The sequence below is a fragment of the Streptopelia decaocto genome (genome assembly GCF_964273445.1).
Source record: "Streptopelia decaocto genome assembly, chromosome: Z".
Taxonomy (NCBI): Eukaryota; Metazoa; Chordata; class Aves; order Columbiformes; family Columbidae; genus Streptopelia; species Streptopelia decaocto.
The window spans coordinates 40,129,770-40,146,357 of NC_138657.1; the positions used below are offsets into that span (position 1 = coordinate 40,129,770).

At 42.3% G+C, this 16,588-nt stretch overlaps 1 protein-coding gene across 1 annotated transcript; it reads right to left on the minus strand.

The window, feature by feature from the left end:
* Window positions 1-7,892: 7,892 nt before the first annotated feature.
* On the minus strand, window positions 7,893-10,965 carry ATP5ME (ATP synthase membrane subunit e). Its single transcript, XM_082074990.1, has 4 exons — window positions 10,808-10,965; window positions 10,579-10,633; window positions 10,083-10,181; window positions 7,893-8,032 (listed from the first exon to the last, which is right to left on the minus strand). The coding sequence occupies exons 1-4, from the start codon at window positions 10,841-10,843 to the stop codon at window positions 8,007-8,009; spliced, it is 216 nt and encodes a 71-aa protein (XP_081931116.1). The 5' UTR covers window positions 10,844-10,965; the 3' UTR covers window positions 7,893-8,006.
* Window positions 10,966-16,588: the final 5,623 nt, after the last annotated feature.

Below are 16,588 nucleotides of genomic sequence, written 5' to 3' on the forward strand. Positions count from 1 at the left end.
CTTCCCACATGTGCTTGCCAGTTAGATGCAGGTGAAACGCAGCACAGTTCCTACCTGCAGTGCTCCGCCTTGGCAGCTGGGAGATGGCTGCCTGGATTTATTGGATGTGGAGAAGGGAAGGGCCAAGAAACAGATTTTTCCAGCATTTTCCCAGGCCTGGGACAAAAAATGATGACATTGCAACATAATTCCAGTAGAGGTCTCCTGACTGATCAACTCCCTATTGACTGCTATACAGTATTTTATCTCTGCTTCTGGCTTATTTGCCCGGCAGGTGTTTTCACCTGTGGCTTGATGCAGCTCTGAAGTCCAGCAGGAGACAAGAAGGGCCTCATTGTGTGTCTCACTGAAGTAGGTAATGAATACAGACGTCCATTCTTGGTTTTGAAAGCAGAAGGTGAGGAGGTAGGGAAATTAATATCCCTGTATAACTGGGAAGAGAGGTTTCTCAGAGAAGAGCTCAGAGGCAGAGAGTTAATTTTCCCTCCATGCAGGAGCGGCTTGCCTTTAAAGGGAGCTGCTGAGAGATTTTTAGTGCTGTGGCATCATCTGCTGTCCCAGATGGAAGGGATAGGACAAGCTGACATGAGGCATAACCTCTTTGCTTTACTACCAAAAAAGAGCACGTGGATACCCTTCAGCTGTTCCTTCTGCTGGAGCCTGGTCTGCTGCTGATGACTTTGTGAGCAGAAATGCCTGACCTGGCATTGCCAGAGGTATGGAAGCACCTGTAAGGTCTCTGCTGCTGGCAGAGCTCTGAGGGTCACAGATCCTGCAGAGATGGAGGGAAAAACTGCCAGCAAGGGTGGGAACCACAGTCCCTTCTTCAGTCACCTCTTGCATATCTGGGATCTCATAGAAAAGACCACTGTCTTTTCTCAGCTGGCCATAGTCTGACTCCAGCTAAGTCTGGGAAGTGCTGCTCTCTTCTCAGGGAGGCAGGATGGGAACAACTCAACCTCCACTTGGCTCTTCAAAGGAAGAGACAGTGATGAACACCACAGGTGGGGTATGGATCCCAGCTCCATCCTCCAGGCAGATGGGATGCATGTTTTGGCACTCAGCAGAGTTGCTTCATTGGTGTGGCAGCTCCACATCCTGTGTAAGAAAACCTCTGTGAGAGCCCAGAGAATACTGAATTGTAGTAAGATTCTATTGCTATCTGAGCCGACTGTGGCTTGCATCGTCTATTACAAATGCTTGCAAGAGAAAAAAAACATTTTTTTCTCTCTACCTCTTCCTCTGTCCTTCCACAAAACCTTCAGATGTGGTATAGGGAAGACTGGGAAAAACATTCACTAGAGAGAAACTCCCTCTCAGGCATCAGCAGAGCACTGAGGACTCAGACAAACCTAGTTCTAGCAGAAGAAAAGGTGGCTGCAGTGTTTTCCAGACTACAGAGCAAACATGGGGGATCATTCTCAAACCTTTTGTGAGGAATGTCATTTTCTTCTTGCTTCCTTCCTCTTAATTCCATTCTCAGACAACTGGTCTCAGGTTGACTTTCTGCTTCAGTTTTCACCTTTTTCCAATAAAAAGTTGCCTTTCAACAGAAGTATCTGTCTCCTCACCTTATATTTGTGCCCTGCCACCTGGGCCAGATGCCCTGTCTTTCCTGCTTTCTCCTCTACAGCTTTCAACAAGTTGTAGTTGCTGTTACTTGCTGCTGGGGGTTGCGGTAGCCTCAGACTCAAGTAACACAGCTCTTTCTCTAATCATCCCAAAAGCCATTGTCAAACACAACTTTCATCAAGTCTGTCAACAACTTGGCTTGGTGTGCAGTCATGTGGCCAAGAATTGTCCTCACTATTCCTCAGTTACAGCAGATGCTTATCAAAAGCTTATTTAACACATCCACCCCATTTTTCCCTTATCTCTAGCAGTCCAGAAAATAATTTATGTCCATTCTTTCTGCAGCAGTCTTTAGATGTATCTGCAGTCCACTTTCACATCCCTCCTTTCCTGTAGAGGCCATTCCATCAGCTTTCACAGGATTGCAGGGGCTAAAGACTGGGACTGCACTCCCTCAACTGCAAGCAGCCTGATCATGCACTACTGAGGAAAACACCATTCAGCAGTACTACCTGACCACATAATCACTCTTAGTCTGTCGCTGGTGTGAAAACAAACTCTTTCCTTTCACACCTTTGGATACCTGCTTCCAAAACTGCCTGTGCACACATTTGGGTGGATTGCCTCTTCTTTCAATGGGCTTGCCTCTCTCTTGCATGTGTTTCATCAAGGAAAATATGAAGCCTTTGATACAAACACCTGTATGAATCTTATTCATAGCATGTGTGTATGAAATGGACTAAGCAAGCCTGTCGCAGAATCAAAGAAAAAAATTATCTCTGGACTCTTGTTAAATGTCTGACTGCCCACATTTTCATAATTTTCTCTGTACTTGCTGCAACCCATGTCTGCTGTGTCCAGTTCTTTTGCTGTGCACCTCTGAGTATGAGGCTTTTTCCCAGAATCTCACTCACAATTACTTCAATCCTTGGTCTTCTCTTAAAACAAACAAACAAAACTTACCCATCCATTTCAGTCCTTTTGCATATTAACTTTCCTAAGTGATGCTGTAAGATGTACTAGAGCTCACAGGTACCTTAGACTTGTTGCAAATAGTGTTGAACCTACTACAGCTCTTTATCATTGGCTTTTTTTGTCTCCAACATGATAAGCATCTATTGCCTGGCCAGAATGGGGTGGCAGAGGAATAATTTAGTCACTGTGGCATGGCTGTAATGAGGCTTGTGGCACCTTCCCACCTACAGGGGAATTCATCCCAATATAAGGGGTGTTAAAAGGACAGCTTCCCTGCCTGGCCCTGCAGTCATGTTTTGAGGACTGTATGGAAAGAGTAGCACTTGTAGTTCATCCTGTGTGGGAGATTCCAGGATCCTAATCTCTGCAGAACTGACAGACATCCTTGGCTGCAAAGGAAGAGCCCATCCCCTTCACGCTTAGAGCCTAGGCCAGCCCAGCGTTTACAAAGGTTACAAAGGCCCCAAATGCAGGACAACTGCCAGGGGAAGAAGGGTAACAAAGGCACGATGCCAAGGGCAACGGGAGAGTTCAGGCTGAGTCACTTGTGGTCCTAGAGCTAGGCCAGACAGCAAAACTCCAGGTAGCTAGTGCTGCAGAAACCCCTGTATATTGCAGCTGCATTGTGTTCTCTATGAAGAGAGACCTCTGACCTCACTGCATGGGCTGAGACCCTGCTCTATGAAATGCACTGCGTTTGCACACCAAGGACAGGCTCAGCTCTGTGGGGAGCAAGTCCCACTGCCTGTGGGGTGGGGGACTAAATCAGTGCTGGAATAAACAGACACGAGAGTGGAAGTAAAAGGAAAGGAGGGATGAAATTCCATACCTCTCTAGCACGTGCCACACTTTAACAAGGTGGGACAGCAGGAGGAAGTGAAAGTGAGTGCATTTACTCTCTGGAGAGCAGGAGGTCACAGCTGTTCTAGCAACGGGGTTCAGCTCCAGCAACATAAAGATAAAAGCAGTACCTACATCTATGGCCAGCCCTTAGCAGAACAGCAGTAAAGATATTTCAGCCTGAAGTAAATAAGCATTCTGCTATAATCACATTTTGCTCAAGTACTGAGTCCCAGCTCAGTCCCAAGTGTTGAATTTCAGTGGTTTTTCAGCAGCATTTATTTCACATAACCACTGTTTCACAGTTTACAGTCTAGCACCACAGACATGGGATGAAAAATGGTGTTTAAAAACAAACAAACAAACTAGCTTTCTGGCAATTCAAATCTAATTTACAGCTCCTGAAAATAAGAGGCTTTTGGAAGAATATTGGCTTTTAAGTATGTAAGAAATGGTGTTATCCTAAGAAGCTGGGATATGATGCATTATTTCTATTTTACAGACACAGAATTTTAAACTAATTGGCAGTCTAGATCTTTACTTTCATCAGCATCACCTAATCATTTAAATACTATGAAGTATATATTTAAGCAAAGAAACAACTAAAAACACAATGACAACATGTAGCTGATTTTCCTGCTCCCCTTTCTTCTTGAAAATATCCCATCTTAACCCCTTGTGCTGGTTTGGGTGAAACTAGGTTCATGTTCTTCATGCAGTTATGAACAATTCTTTTTCGCAGCTAGCATAGTTGTCTGGAGAAAATGTTTTTCTTCAAGTAACTTTCCAGTGATTTTGAGTTGGGATAAAAATAATGTAAGAACTTACTGTTATCTTACCTGTTGTCTGGGACCCAAGGTCTTACTGGGCTTTCTATCTGGAGGTGTGAGGCATCAAGGAAGGGGGCATAGATGGGGCAGGCCCTGACTGACATCCAGGCTGGTCAATGAGAATATTCCCTGCCTTTAGTGTCATGTCTCATAGAGAGAGTCAGGTTTCCTGGCAGGGGAGACCCATTCCAGTTCTGATCCATTTTGGTTGTGATCCATTCAGGAGTTCCCTTAGTTTGGCCTTTTGCCACTCTACTCTTTTGCAGTTGGTCTCTGGGCCTTCTCTGCCTTTTTGTCCTCTCTCCCCAGCATTTGCTGTTCAGGACCAGGGTGCTCTCTTCCCAGGACTGCCTGCTCTGCACATGTGGAGTTTGTGAGGCATTGAGTATTTTTTCTTTTATATTCCATTTTCATTTTATATATATTATTAGTAGTGGCATATTAGTATTTGGTTATTTTATTAAACTCTGTTTATCTCAATCCACGAGTTTCTCCCTTCCCTTTCAATTCTCTCCTATTTGGGGCAGAGAGAGCTAGCAGGTCTCGTGGTTTTGGTTGTTAACTGAGGTTAAATCATTACACCCTTTTCCCCTGCAGTTTTTAGATATGTTACACTTATAATTTAAACCCTGTTTCATTAAATTTGATGTCCCTGTACGCCACAGGACTGCTTTATTAGTTGAGAATGTGCACCAGCATTTAAGGATTTATTTCTTCTAAAACATAATCTAGAAGGGACTATATATTTACTAAAATTAGTTTAATAAAATACATGAGAATGTTTCCTGGATGACTGTTACTATTTACAAAGATTAGGTTAGTGTCACCCCAAAGTCAGTTTTAGGTGGACAACAGGTTCCAAAACGGACTTTATTGTAGCCAGGAAAGTGCAGCAAATAAACCAACTAGAAACAGGGTTTATACAATTAGCTAGCACTCTGACAACATAAAATACAGGTTCAGATATCTGTTGAGATTATTGGGGTACAGCAACATAAGAATAATGAGGATCCACAGTGTGCATGCACGCACTCACAAGAAACAAAATCAGAGCTCTCTGACTCCAGGGTACCCACAAGCAATAATCACTCACCTGGGTTAGTCAAGGACTCATTCAAGGATATATCCAGTAAATAACCACTCACCACAGCAGGTGAGGCGCTCTGAATCCCGGTAAGTCTCCTTAGATGGCATCCCACTCTAAAGGGAGGGCTCCAGTTCACAGACATGCTGCTCTGAGAAGACCACTCCCACAGGGGGAACCCCGTTTTATAGTCTGGTCAGATCTGGCTGTGGACATTACAATATGGTCCAGAAGCTCTGCAGCTAGTCTGAGCACCTCCTCTGCTAACGACCCTGTCAATTGACCAAGGGTCCCACCCCTCCTGCCTCACCAGCTGGTGGAGGTGAAGTCACCCTGCCCGGGGGTAGGGAAGGATGTAACTATCAATAACTTGGTACCACCCTGGGTGTGTACATGGGGACAGGCACAGTGGGGCACAAAAGGTGCTAAAAGAGCCATCAACGGCCCCATGGAAGGCTCCAGATCTCAGGGAGAGGTGCAACTGCCACAGTTGGTGCAAAAGTAGTTGCAGTTTTGGACTGTGAATTTTAGATCATTATAGCTATGCTCAAACACATCTTTATTAATCAAAATAGGAACCATTACAATCAACATATTTTTTGCCAATGAGAAGTTTGTTTATTCCTGTAGCCTGAAGATCTGTGCTTCAGAATCGGACAAACTCTTGGAAAGCACTTTCTGCTGCAAAAAGTTGTCAAGATGGTGGAAGAAGTGGTAGTTGGTTGGCAAGAGGTCAGGTGAACATGGCAGATGAGGCAAAACCTCATAGTCCAATTTGTTCCACTTTTGAAGTGTTGGCTGTGTAAAGTGTGGTCAGGTAGTGTTGTGGAGAAGAATGGGGCCCTTTCGATTGACCAATGCCAGCTGCAGGTGTTGCAGCTTTTAGTGTATCTCATCGATTTGCTGAGCATCCTTATCAGATATAATGATTTAGCTGGGATTCAGAAAGCTGTAGTGGATCAGACCGGCAGCAGACCACCAAACAGTGACCATGAGCTTTTTTTGGTGCTAGTTTGGCTTTGGAGGTTCTTCTCGGTTCAACCACTGAGCTGGTTGTTGCTGGTTGTCACTTAAAATCTACTTTTCATTGCATGTCACAATCCAATCAAGAAATGGTTCATCATTCTTGCATAAAACACACTAAGATGACACTTCAAAACAATGCTTTTTTTGATTTTTGGTCAGCTTGTGAGGTACCCACTTATAAAACTTTTTCACCCTTCCTTCAAATACTGAACAACTGTGTAATGGTCAACGCTGAGTTCTTCAGCAGCTTCTAATGCAATTGTAAGAGGATCAGTTTCCATGACTGCTCTCAGTTGGTCATTGTTTACTTCCACTGGCCTGTCACTACACTCCTCACTTCAAGGCTCTCTTGCCCTTTGCAAAACTTCTGGAACCACCACTGCACTGTGCGCCCATTAGCAGTTCCTGGGCCAAATGCATTGCTGATGTTGCGAGCTGTCTCCACTGCTTTACAACTCATTTTGAACTCAAATAAGAAAATCACTTGAATTTGCTTTTTGTCTATTTTCATTTCCATAGTCTAAAATGAATATAAAGTAAATAGCAAGGAGTAAATCTGTAGGAAAAAACCCATAGGGCAAGAAAAGCACTTTAAATCCTATTAAGGATGTATTTCAATATCAAACGGTAAATTTCACCAGTGCAAAAACCACAATTACTTTTGTGGCAACCTAAGAGATCTGAAATCAGTTTCAGCTGTCCTATCTGCAGTGTCAGAAGAAGGAAGCTATCCATTGTCCAAATAAGAAACCAGAGCCCCAGAACCTTTGAGAGTTACTAGTATTACTTACAGTGAGAAAAATAAGAACACAAAACAAGTCATTCAACACCACCATCTACAAGGATAGGCTTTTTCACTGCTTCTGGGACACTGAAGTTCTGTACAGCTGAGGAGGTACTTTAGCAGCTTACATGTTAAAAGCAGACTTATTTCACATTAAGGGCCACTAATTAAAACTTCAGTCACCTCCACAGTCAGTCACTTCTTACAATATAAGAACTAAAGTTTGACTGTAATTGTCAGTTTTGGGGAACATTTGACGATTTGTTAAATCTGAAAATCAACGGGTTTAGAAACATTTCACTAGTGTGTCAGCACAAATTCCTCAGACCTCAGCACGGCTTGACAAGTCACAATCAAATCTGACTGCATTGTCAAATGGAAGAATAATGCAGTAATCCACTGTGGTAACATATCTGAAAAAAGATGACAGCAACTCCCTGGTCAAGTATTTAATAAATCAGTTCACAAAGCCAGTGCCATGCCAGCCTCCCCACCTGCCCACATATATTAACTTGTACATATTTGCTGATCACAAATATTACCTATGAGTAATAGGTGTAGCAAGTGCCTCTTGCAGGACTACAACTGGGTGATTCAACCACAGCAATGGCCAGCTTGTGAGAAATGCTTCCTGTCACAGTCTGTAAGTCTGTTGTTGTTCTGTGCAATTCACTAAAAAAAATTAACGAACAAACAAACAAGAAAAACCAAAACGACAAAAAACCAAAACCAACAAAAAACACACAAAAAAACACAAAACAAAAAACCAAAACCAAACAACTGAAGTGTTGTAAGTACTTTATTGATAGAAGAGCATGCAGAGCCCACAAACCACTGAACTGTTCAGAGCTAGCCATTTATTTTCATGTGTGAAAAGTGAGATCCAATCTTCTGTTCATTTCAATATGGACTCTTCGCTTGCTAGAAGGTAAGTAAAAACAAACATAGGATTACTAGTCACTCCCATGCAGTACTAAAATATGCAAAGCATTAGTGAGATCAAAGACTACCTTTAAATATGGCATTTCTTTCCAGCCAGTTTTTATGATTCCTGCTTCTGCCTATTCAGTGGAAGTTATTTCATTGCTTTGGGGTAAAGGCACTTTTTTCACTTACTCACTAGTAAATGACAGTTTTCTGAACTGACAATTCAAATAAGCCTAGAAAAAGCTATCATTACTGATGGATAACTGGATGCATCTGTAAATAGCAATCTTCAAAAACCGCATTGCACTGAAGTTTTTACAATTTATTTTCTAACCGGAAGACCACACCAAAACCACTGTTGGGAAAGCAGACTGGTCACTTTTAAATAGATTAAACATTCTAAAGAAATAATCAGAGAACTCCATTATTAATTAGAGTAGCTACAACCTAGTACAGCTTCTATCTCTGTTTCAGCTAAACTAGAAAACATGTAAAATACCTGTTTGTTTAGTCCATGACCAACAGAACCTACATATTTAAGATGGTAAAACAGCCACGCAAAACAGCTTATCTCCAAGAAGCAATACAGTTCACCAACTTGCATATTTGGTTTTATATACATGTAATTAATTTACTTTACGGAGCTCTGTTAACTTCAGTCTTGTTTAGGGCAATGGAAATGTCACTATTTCCCAGGGAAATAGTCAGTAAGTGTGTAGCTGCACCAAGAAGAGCTTGAGTTATCAATCCATTTTCTTCAAGCTCCACTTAACTGTAAATCTACCTAAAAAAAAAAACCCAAACTTGGTGAGTTCAAGCTAGAGAACACACTCCTCTCTAAGGTGGGGAGAGGAATCCTATGTTAGAAATGCACAGCGGACCCAAGAAATAATCCCAAGGACAAGGGAAAGCATGTTGCAGCAGGAATACTATATGGTGAAATAAGAAAAAAGCAGCAGTACTACTCTCAGTTGATCACCTTCAGCACATCCTCTTCACGTGAGATATACAACAAATGAAGCTGACCTCTAACACTACGCTAGTGATACCACTTAAAGTTTGAGCTGCTATTACAAGCAGTCACCTATGACTTCTGGTTTAGAACATCAGTCACATTTGTGAGATTTTTGTATTGCATAGAGAAAAGGGATCACAGGTTTGCTGCATTCAGCTGAATAAAGGACATCTGAGTACAGTTAACATACAGTTCCAGTTATTCCTGACAGAATAACCAGCAGCTTTTAAAAATTCATTTTCTCAGACGAAATTCAGCCACTTAATAAGCCCTGTTTGGTTGCAAAAGTGTAAAGAGCCATTGAAGGAGAAATGTTGTTTTCTCAACTGGGGACCTGAGGTCTGACCCCAGCAGGTGGGGACTGAGGGACATGTGGCTATCAGATCTTGAATGTATAACAAAATCCATTTGCATTAATCTCGGACTGCAAACCAATTCCTACAGTTACAATTAAGCTAGGGGGAAGGTTAGCCAAAGAGCCAAGAGACCATACTTTAAATTGAAATAAATAAAAAAAGGGGGGTGGTGTTAGAATTAATGAGGTAGGTAAACCGAGACAGGGTATCTGGGAAGCGTCGGGTTGTCTGTAAACCCTGCAGTACTCAACCAATGCGGAACAGAGGCGGGAATTCACGGCCGGGATTCGGGGGATATATATAAGCAGCTGCCTTTTGCCCTGTTCTGTGTGCTTACCATTAGATAAGACACCCGGTTTTGCAAAATCGTTAATAAAATACACTTTGCTGAGAGATTCTGCCTGAGCCTATTATACTGGCAAGATAATTTCCTACAAAAGTGTTATTAACTTTTCCTCTACTGTTGTTTACTTACACTTTAAAAAGCTTGTCAAACAGCGGCACTGCTTACCCTTCACAGAACCCTAACCACTGCTCCATGGATCCACATGAGTCTGCAGCCCACTGCCTGTAAGTCTAAATTTCTCTTAAAAACACTCCAGTAAAACAGCAGTTCACCTGCAAAGACAGTGGTGCTTTGGCATGGAATGCACAAATTAAATTGAGGGACTACCTTCTGCAAGCTCTTTTGCAATCCGCTCAAGTTCTTCACGTTTCTTTTTCTCTTCAGCCTCTATTCTTCTCTCTTCTGCAGCAACAGGCTTTAGGTAGTCTGTCATTAACATATTTGCTTTAGAAAACAATTTCTAGAACCCAGCACAGAGCTCTGCACTTACTAGCACATTCAAAAAACCACAAAAAACAAACAAAAAAAAACACCAAAACAAATAAAACACCCACAAACAAACAAACGAAAAAGCAAAACAAACCCTAGCACACCATCCAACAAAAATTTCGCTGGCCCAAAGGCACAGTTCATACGAATCTGTGCCTTTACACCACTACGAGCCCGCCTCCGCGGGCCAGCTCAGCAAGGGCTCCGCAGCTGCTGCAGCAGCGGGGGAGGGGAAATGGCGGCCGGGCCCGCAGCTGCGCGCCCCGCACGGGCCGCCTCAAGGTGCCCTTGCGAGCCAGGGGAGGGGAGAGGCCGCCCAGGGCGCCGCACTCACCGTATCGCTTCTTGCCGTAGATCATCCCCACCAGCAGGGCCGAGTACCGGGTGAACTGTGGGAGGCAGAGACAAGGACGCGCCCTTCGCTCGGCTCACACACACTGCCAGGCCTGGCCCGGCGCGTCGCCTCCCGCCCGCCCCAGCCCGACGAGGCCACCGGCCGCACCTCGCCCCAGAGCGCAGCGGGACCCCCGCACGGCGCCGGGAGAGCCACCCGCCGCCTTTACCTTGATGAGTGGAGAGACCTGCACCGGCGGGATCATCCTGACGGCGACAGAGCAGCGGCCAGAAATGAAGCTCAGCCAGCGGCGGGGCGGAAAGCTCCGCCCGGAGAAGGCGGTGCTGCCGGAAACACGGCACCGTGTCAGAGCCGCCGGTTGGGGGGATAGATGTTTCGCGAAACGTTGTGACCATCCAGCGCCTGATGTGCCTGGTCACATATGAGCGAAGAGCTGTCACATTGCAAGGTGGACCGTGCTCACTTCCCCGTGGCGGAAAATGGAGGAACCGTCCCCGCGGCCCGTCGCTCGGCCGCCGCGGGAAGGAGCGGACGCGGCTTTTCCTTTTCTGAGAAACGCCCCGCAGGTTGCGGGAGCGACACTGGGAGCCCGCAGGGTCGGCGTCCTCTCACTCCTGCCGCAACTTGGAGCTTCCTGCGAGGAGCGGAGAGGCGCCTCCGCCCCTCGGAGGGTGGCTGTGCCCACACGGGGAACAGCAGGCCTGGGCGGAGGCGATTCCGCTTGCCCCTGCGGGTCCGCTGCCTCCCGGGGCTCTGGTCTCGGAGAAACTGCGTTAACAGCGTTCTACGTGTTTGATCCAGAGGGCAAATCCACATTATCAAGGACTACGGAGTATATACCTTTGTGTTTGATTCTTGAACCTTAACAAAATCATGTTACGTGCCAGGCAACTAAGCAATGTGGCTTATGTGCCATATTCTCTCATAAAAGAATCTGGATCTTAGCTGACTGCTCATTAGTGCCATCATTTTAAAGTCCTTGTCAAAAATTAAACATACGCAGTGAAAGGGTAAATATATGATTATTAAACTTCCTGGAAGCTAATTGCCTCTCTTCCTTTTTGCTCATCAAGTCACAGATAACTGAAATTGCTTCACTGAAAAAGGTCTGAAATGCTTTTCTCTTTAGGGAGCCTGTTGGGATATTTTCAGTATTCCATTCATTTGTAGTATAACATAATTTTTAAAAATTATTGATGTAAATATTGTATGTCCCGTATCAGTAAGACCTGAAAGCACTTTCATGTATGGAATGTATGTAACGTATCACAAATTTTTTGTTTGTTTTCATTTTGTTTTTACATTTCCTTTTTTGCTTTCAGTAGCAAGAACTCTTGAGAGCATTTGGAGCATTACGAATGAGAGATCACTGTAGGGTGGATATAATTGTAATTCTGAATGCCAGTATCAGTTGTTAATGCCATAGTAATTCACCGCAGAGCTTGATGCAAAGTCAGTAGCAAACCAGTGAAGTTACTAGTGGCACAGTGATGGCCTATTCAGCCGCTTTTGTCCAATGCATATCCAGATGAGAGTTTTAAAATCCTTAAATACCCAACAGTGGCATGATTTCAATTAAATATCACAAATAAATAAATAAAATAAACAATAAAAATAAACAAACACACATAAATAAAATAAACACAAAGCCGCAGCAGCCATATAACTAGTAGTCTTCATGGTGATCTGTGCGGAGAACACATACTGACTTGGAGACTGGCACCTGCAGAACTAGAAACCCAGTCGGGCATTTCTCTAGATGCTAGTATATCAGTTTTAAACCCAAAACGTTCAAGTTAGCTCATATATTAGCCAGAAGTGTTTTTCAACTTACTGCTACAAAGAAAAAAGTTGGAAAATGCGACGGTCCTGAATTACTGCATCACTTATTTTTAAATACAGCTAACTTTAGTCAGCCACCTAACTAGCCTTTTCTGTGTACCACCAGCCTGAAATGTCTTCTGATGGCCCAGGCTAACTAATTCATTGCTGACTTGAGTTGTCACTTACATGAATGCAGGTGATAAATACAAATTCCTTTTTAAAAAGGCAGTTCCATCTGTTAAAAATTCCACTCCTAAAATAGGGTAAAAAAAAAAAAAAAGCAGCATGTTTTATATCTTTCTAAAAAAATAAGTTCTACAGAAGGACTCTGTCAGTAACAGCAGATTCTGCTCTTGAGCCAATGCCTTTACAAATTAGCACTAAGTCATTTTGTGAGATTTTGCTGTGCAAAAATGCTTTAGTGAGTTACTGATCGAGCTTGATTTATTCAAAGCAACAAAATGCTCCATTTTTTTAGTGATTTTGAGCAGTTAATTGAATGACATCCCTGTGCTGGATGTTGAAACAAAAAGCAGTAAAGCTTTGAGGAAAAATCATTACTGCTCTTCATTTCTTTTGATGATAGAACAAATGTTCTGTTTTTCCCCCCAATGATGCAGCAGGCAACTTGGACAACCAAGTCACAATACTGCACCATCACACAGGGAGAAGAAGAGGAAGAGTAAATAGCACTATGTAGTTACCCGCAATAAAATCTCAAATTATAAGCATTAAAAGGTTATCTGTGTGTTTTCTTCTCACCACAAAAACATTTCTCTTTCTGCCCCATTCAACAGTAGCAACCAAATAGGTCACAGTTACCTGACACTGTCCTGAGTCACCCTACAGGTTTCTGAAAACTGCAAACCAAGTTCCTATAGTGAATTTAAGCTTTGCTCACTACTGTCAAGTACCCTTATACTGAAAAATCAAACTGAGCAAGTCCAAAATTCCTGGTGACTGACTTTATTTTACTGAAAAATCCAATCACAAGAGCTGCTCTTGTTTTATCAGATGCCAAACAATAGCTTTGACTATATCTGCTCTAAACTTAATGGAAGTTGGAGTCATCGTAAGAAACAACTTCCTGGTAAGTAGTAAGAGAATTACTTGCACTGATTCAGTTGTTTTCATAAAATATGGGAAAAAAGTCATAAACCATTCACAATGTTTATAGTGTTTAAACATAGATCCTGTCTCTGCAAAGAACTCCAGCTATGACTGTTACTCTTTTAAAGTAGATTAAGAGATCTATACGCTCATCATTATCCTGAAGGCTCCAAACGGAACTTTCATCCTTCAGCATTCTTTAGCAGAATTTTTCAGCTAGCATAATTTGTTATGGAAGGCAGAGACGACAGTGCTGGCAGTGGGTGTTAACATTTTTTAATGTCTTGAATAGGTTAATCTTGAATTTATCCATTAACAAGGCCAAACAGTCTGAACAAACAAAACAGACATCATTATGGAATCACAGTTGTGAACTGAGGACAACAGACTTCTCAAATACCCTCCCATGCATGACCACATTTTGTCCAACCTGACCTATTCAGTTTGGGAGACAGTTGTTCCTGACTGGCAGTACCAGTACTACAGGCAAAAAATTTAAGTGTCACTAGAAGGGAAGATTTTCCGCAATATTTTACTGCAATTTTACTTCTGTGCTTTCAGGAGATTTTATTTATTTAAAGCTACTATTCTGGCAAAGAGGGCCAGCAGCCTCCTGGACTTAAGAAGAATGCCACTGGCAGGTCAAAGGAAGTGATTGGTGAGAGCACATCCAGCGTGCTGTGTCCAGCTCTCCTCTCTCCATTACAGGAGAGACGTGGACATTCTAGGGCAAATCCACCGAAGGGCAATGGAGACAATGCAGGGGCTGGAGCATCTCTTGTACAAGGATTTTTTTTTTTTTTTTCCTCCAGTCTAAGGGTGATTGGACATTGAAACAGGTTGATCTGTTGAGTGGCTGTGGTGTCTCCATCTGGGTAGATGTTTAAAGTCTGACTAGGCACAGACCTTAGCAAGCAGCTCTAGCCAATCCTATTTTAAACAGGAGGTTTGGACTAGACAGTCTACAGAGATCCCTTCCAACCTCATCCATTCTGTGATTCTGAGATCATTATAATCATTGTGTTTCACTTTAGTTTTTCTAGGGATAAAAACCTGTGGTCATTACTAATTCTGTAAAGAACAGCTAGTTACAGTTAGATTTGGGCATCTACTTGAGAAACACACAGTTCATATTAATGCCTCGTTCTGAAATGCAGTTTGTTTCTCCAGAACTTACTAAAACAATCAGAATTACCCTAAATCAATTCTGATTTTTCAAAACTTCAGGTCAAGTTTGCCCTCAAGTTTAGGTTCTGATTATTAATAAATTTGGATTGAATAACAGTATCTTGACTACAAGCAAAAGAAGAATTGTTCTTTCTGCAGAACAAATTACTCACTGGCAAGTGGGGAAAATAAAAAAAGGAAAAACTTGTTAGTTAGCCAAAACAGTTCCTTGTAGTACTTATACATCGCAACTCACGACTCTTCAAAGCATCCCTGTAAACACTGGAATTAAACTCTTTGGTCAGATTCAGTTTCAGGTCTCATTTTTTTCAAGTACCAACAGAAGTAAAATCAATGTTTCTTTACTTCACATTAAAAGCTTTTGGATGTTTCACACAAAATCACAGAATGGTTGAGGTTGAAAGGGACCTTGATGATTTTGAAGGAAAAAAATAAAAAGAATGTTCAATATAATTTTAATTGTAGACATGAGATTTCAATTTCACCTGCAGAGCAGAAATAAAGCACTAGATGCCTTGTTTTTTCACTGATTGAAATTTATTACAAATACACATATTCACTGCTTATTATGTGCCTGCTGCACATTAGAAGCAAAACCATATAGAACCAAAAGTGCTTTTGTTAAATATCAGAAACACCCTGTAATACAACACAATGCAGAATCCTACTGCAAGTCATTTAACATCAACCAGGTACAAAACCCATTACATATCTGAACATACTCTCTCATAACAAGTGTGTATGAAATACTAACGATTACACATTGGTGCCAAGGTGCTTCAAACCAAAAGCACAAGTGCTTTCACAACTGATCTCAACTGAAATAAGATATTTGAATTTGCTTTCACTAGCAAGTACTCCAGGCATAGTTTGCCACCAGTTTGTTTTGTTTGGTTGTTTTTTTGTTTGTTTAAGCGGAACAACAAAATCCCTCAAATGCCTTCAAATATGGCATTAAGTTATCAGGCATTATGACAGTTCAAGATACAAACTAATGGCTCTGCCAAAAAAGAAACGTAAAGGCTTCCAGGGCAGCCAGGGGCCAGACATCTTTGTCCAGTCCTTCTGTACAGCTCTCTGCAGGGTAATGTTTGATAAGAATAAAGCTTATCAAACTGCGCATAAGCATAAAAAAATTCAACATGCCATGGACTGGAACTTCTACATACTTAGTTTCTTTTGCTGTCTTGCTGAGGCTCACGTATCTCTACTTAGGGAAAAACTCAACTCCCTTACTTGATAGGGAACTCTTACATTGGCAGTAAAGTCTTATGTTCTCTCTGAATATGACATCATGTCGTCAGAATAAAAAGAAGGATGTTTCTTTCAACAGGCATGAAAACAGACACCAAAAGTCTGAGAAATCCAAACCTTTCATTTTAGATGAGCAGCTGCTTCAGAACTGAAAACAAATTTACCTCTAGTCCATAGCTCTTTGAATCTCTTCCCTGGAAGATACCAAAGCTAGTTCAAACCTTGGATATATAGCCACATGAATCCTCATTTGTTAAATACACATATTTTTTCAAAACAACAGATAGGTTTGAAGAACTTGTGTTCACAGAGCCTGGAAGACTGCATACAAGTCACAGTTCCAACTCCCACCTAACTCATGCTCACAGCCGGTCACACAGAAGTCGTTTTCAAAATGCTATCACAAGTTTCTGGCTCTGCAGAAGAGACATTGTAACCATTAAAAAAAAAAAAAAGGAGAACAGCAACCTGTATGCACAAAGGTTCTGTCATGATGCACCATTCAGAGGTCTCCATGTCTTCCAAGTCTCACTCCCCATCTTAAAGTAGCACAACCAGCTTCTATACCTGTGTTGGGCTGCTGTAATGACTGCTGTATTTCAGAAAAAAAAGG

Excerpts from the sequence above, each read along its gene's own strand:
- ATP5ME (XM_082074990.1), bottom strand. The coding sequence starts at position 10,843 with ATGATCCCGCCGGTGCAGGTCTCTCCACTCATCAAG. Across the intron at positions 10,634-10,807 it reads AGGTCTCTCCACTCATCAAG|TTCACCCGGTACTCGGCCCT; the intron begins GTAAAGGCGGCG and ends TGCCTCCCACAG. Across the intron at positions 8,033-10,082 it reads TGCAAAAGAGCTTGCAGAAG|CAAGCGAAGAGTCCATATTG; the intron begins GTAGTCCCTCAA and ends CTTACCTTCTAG.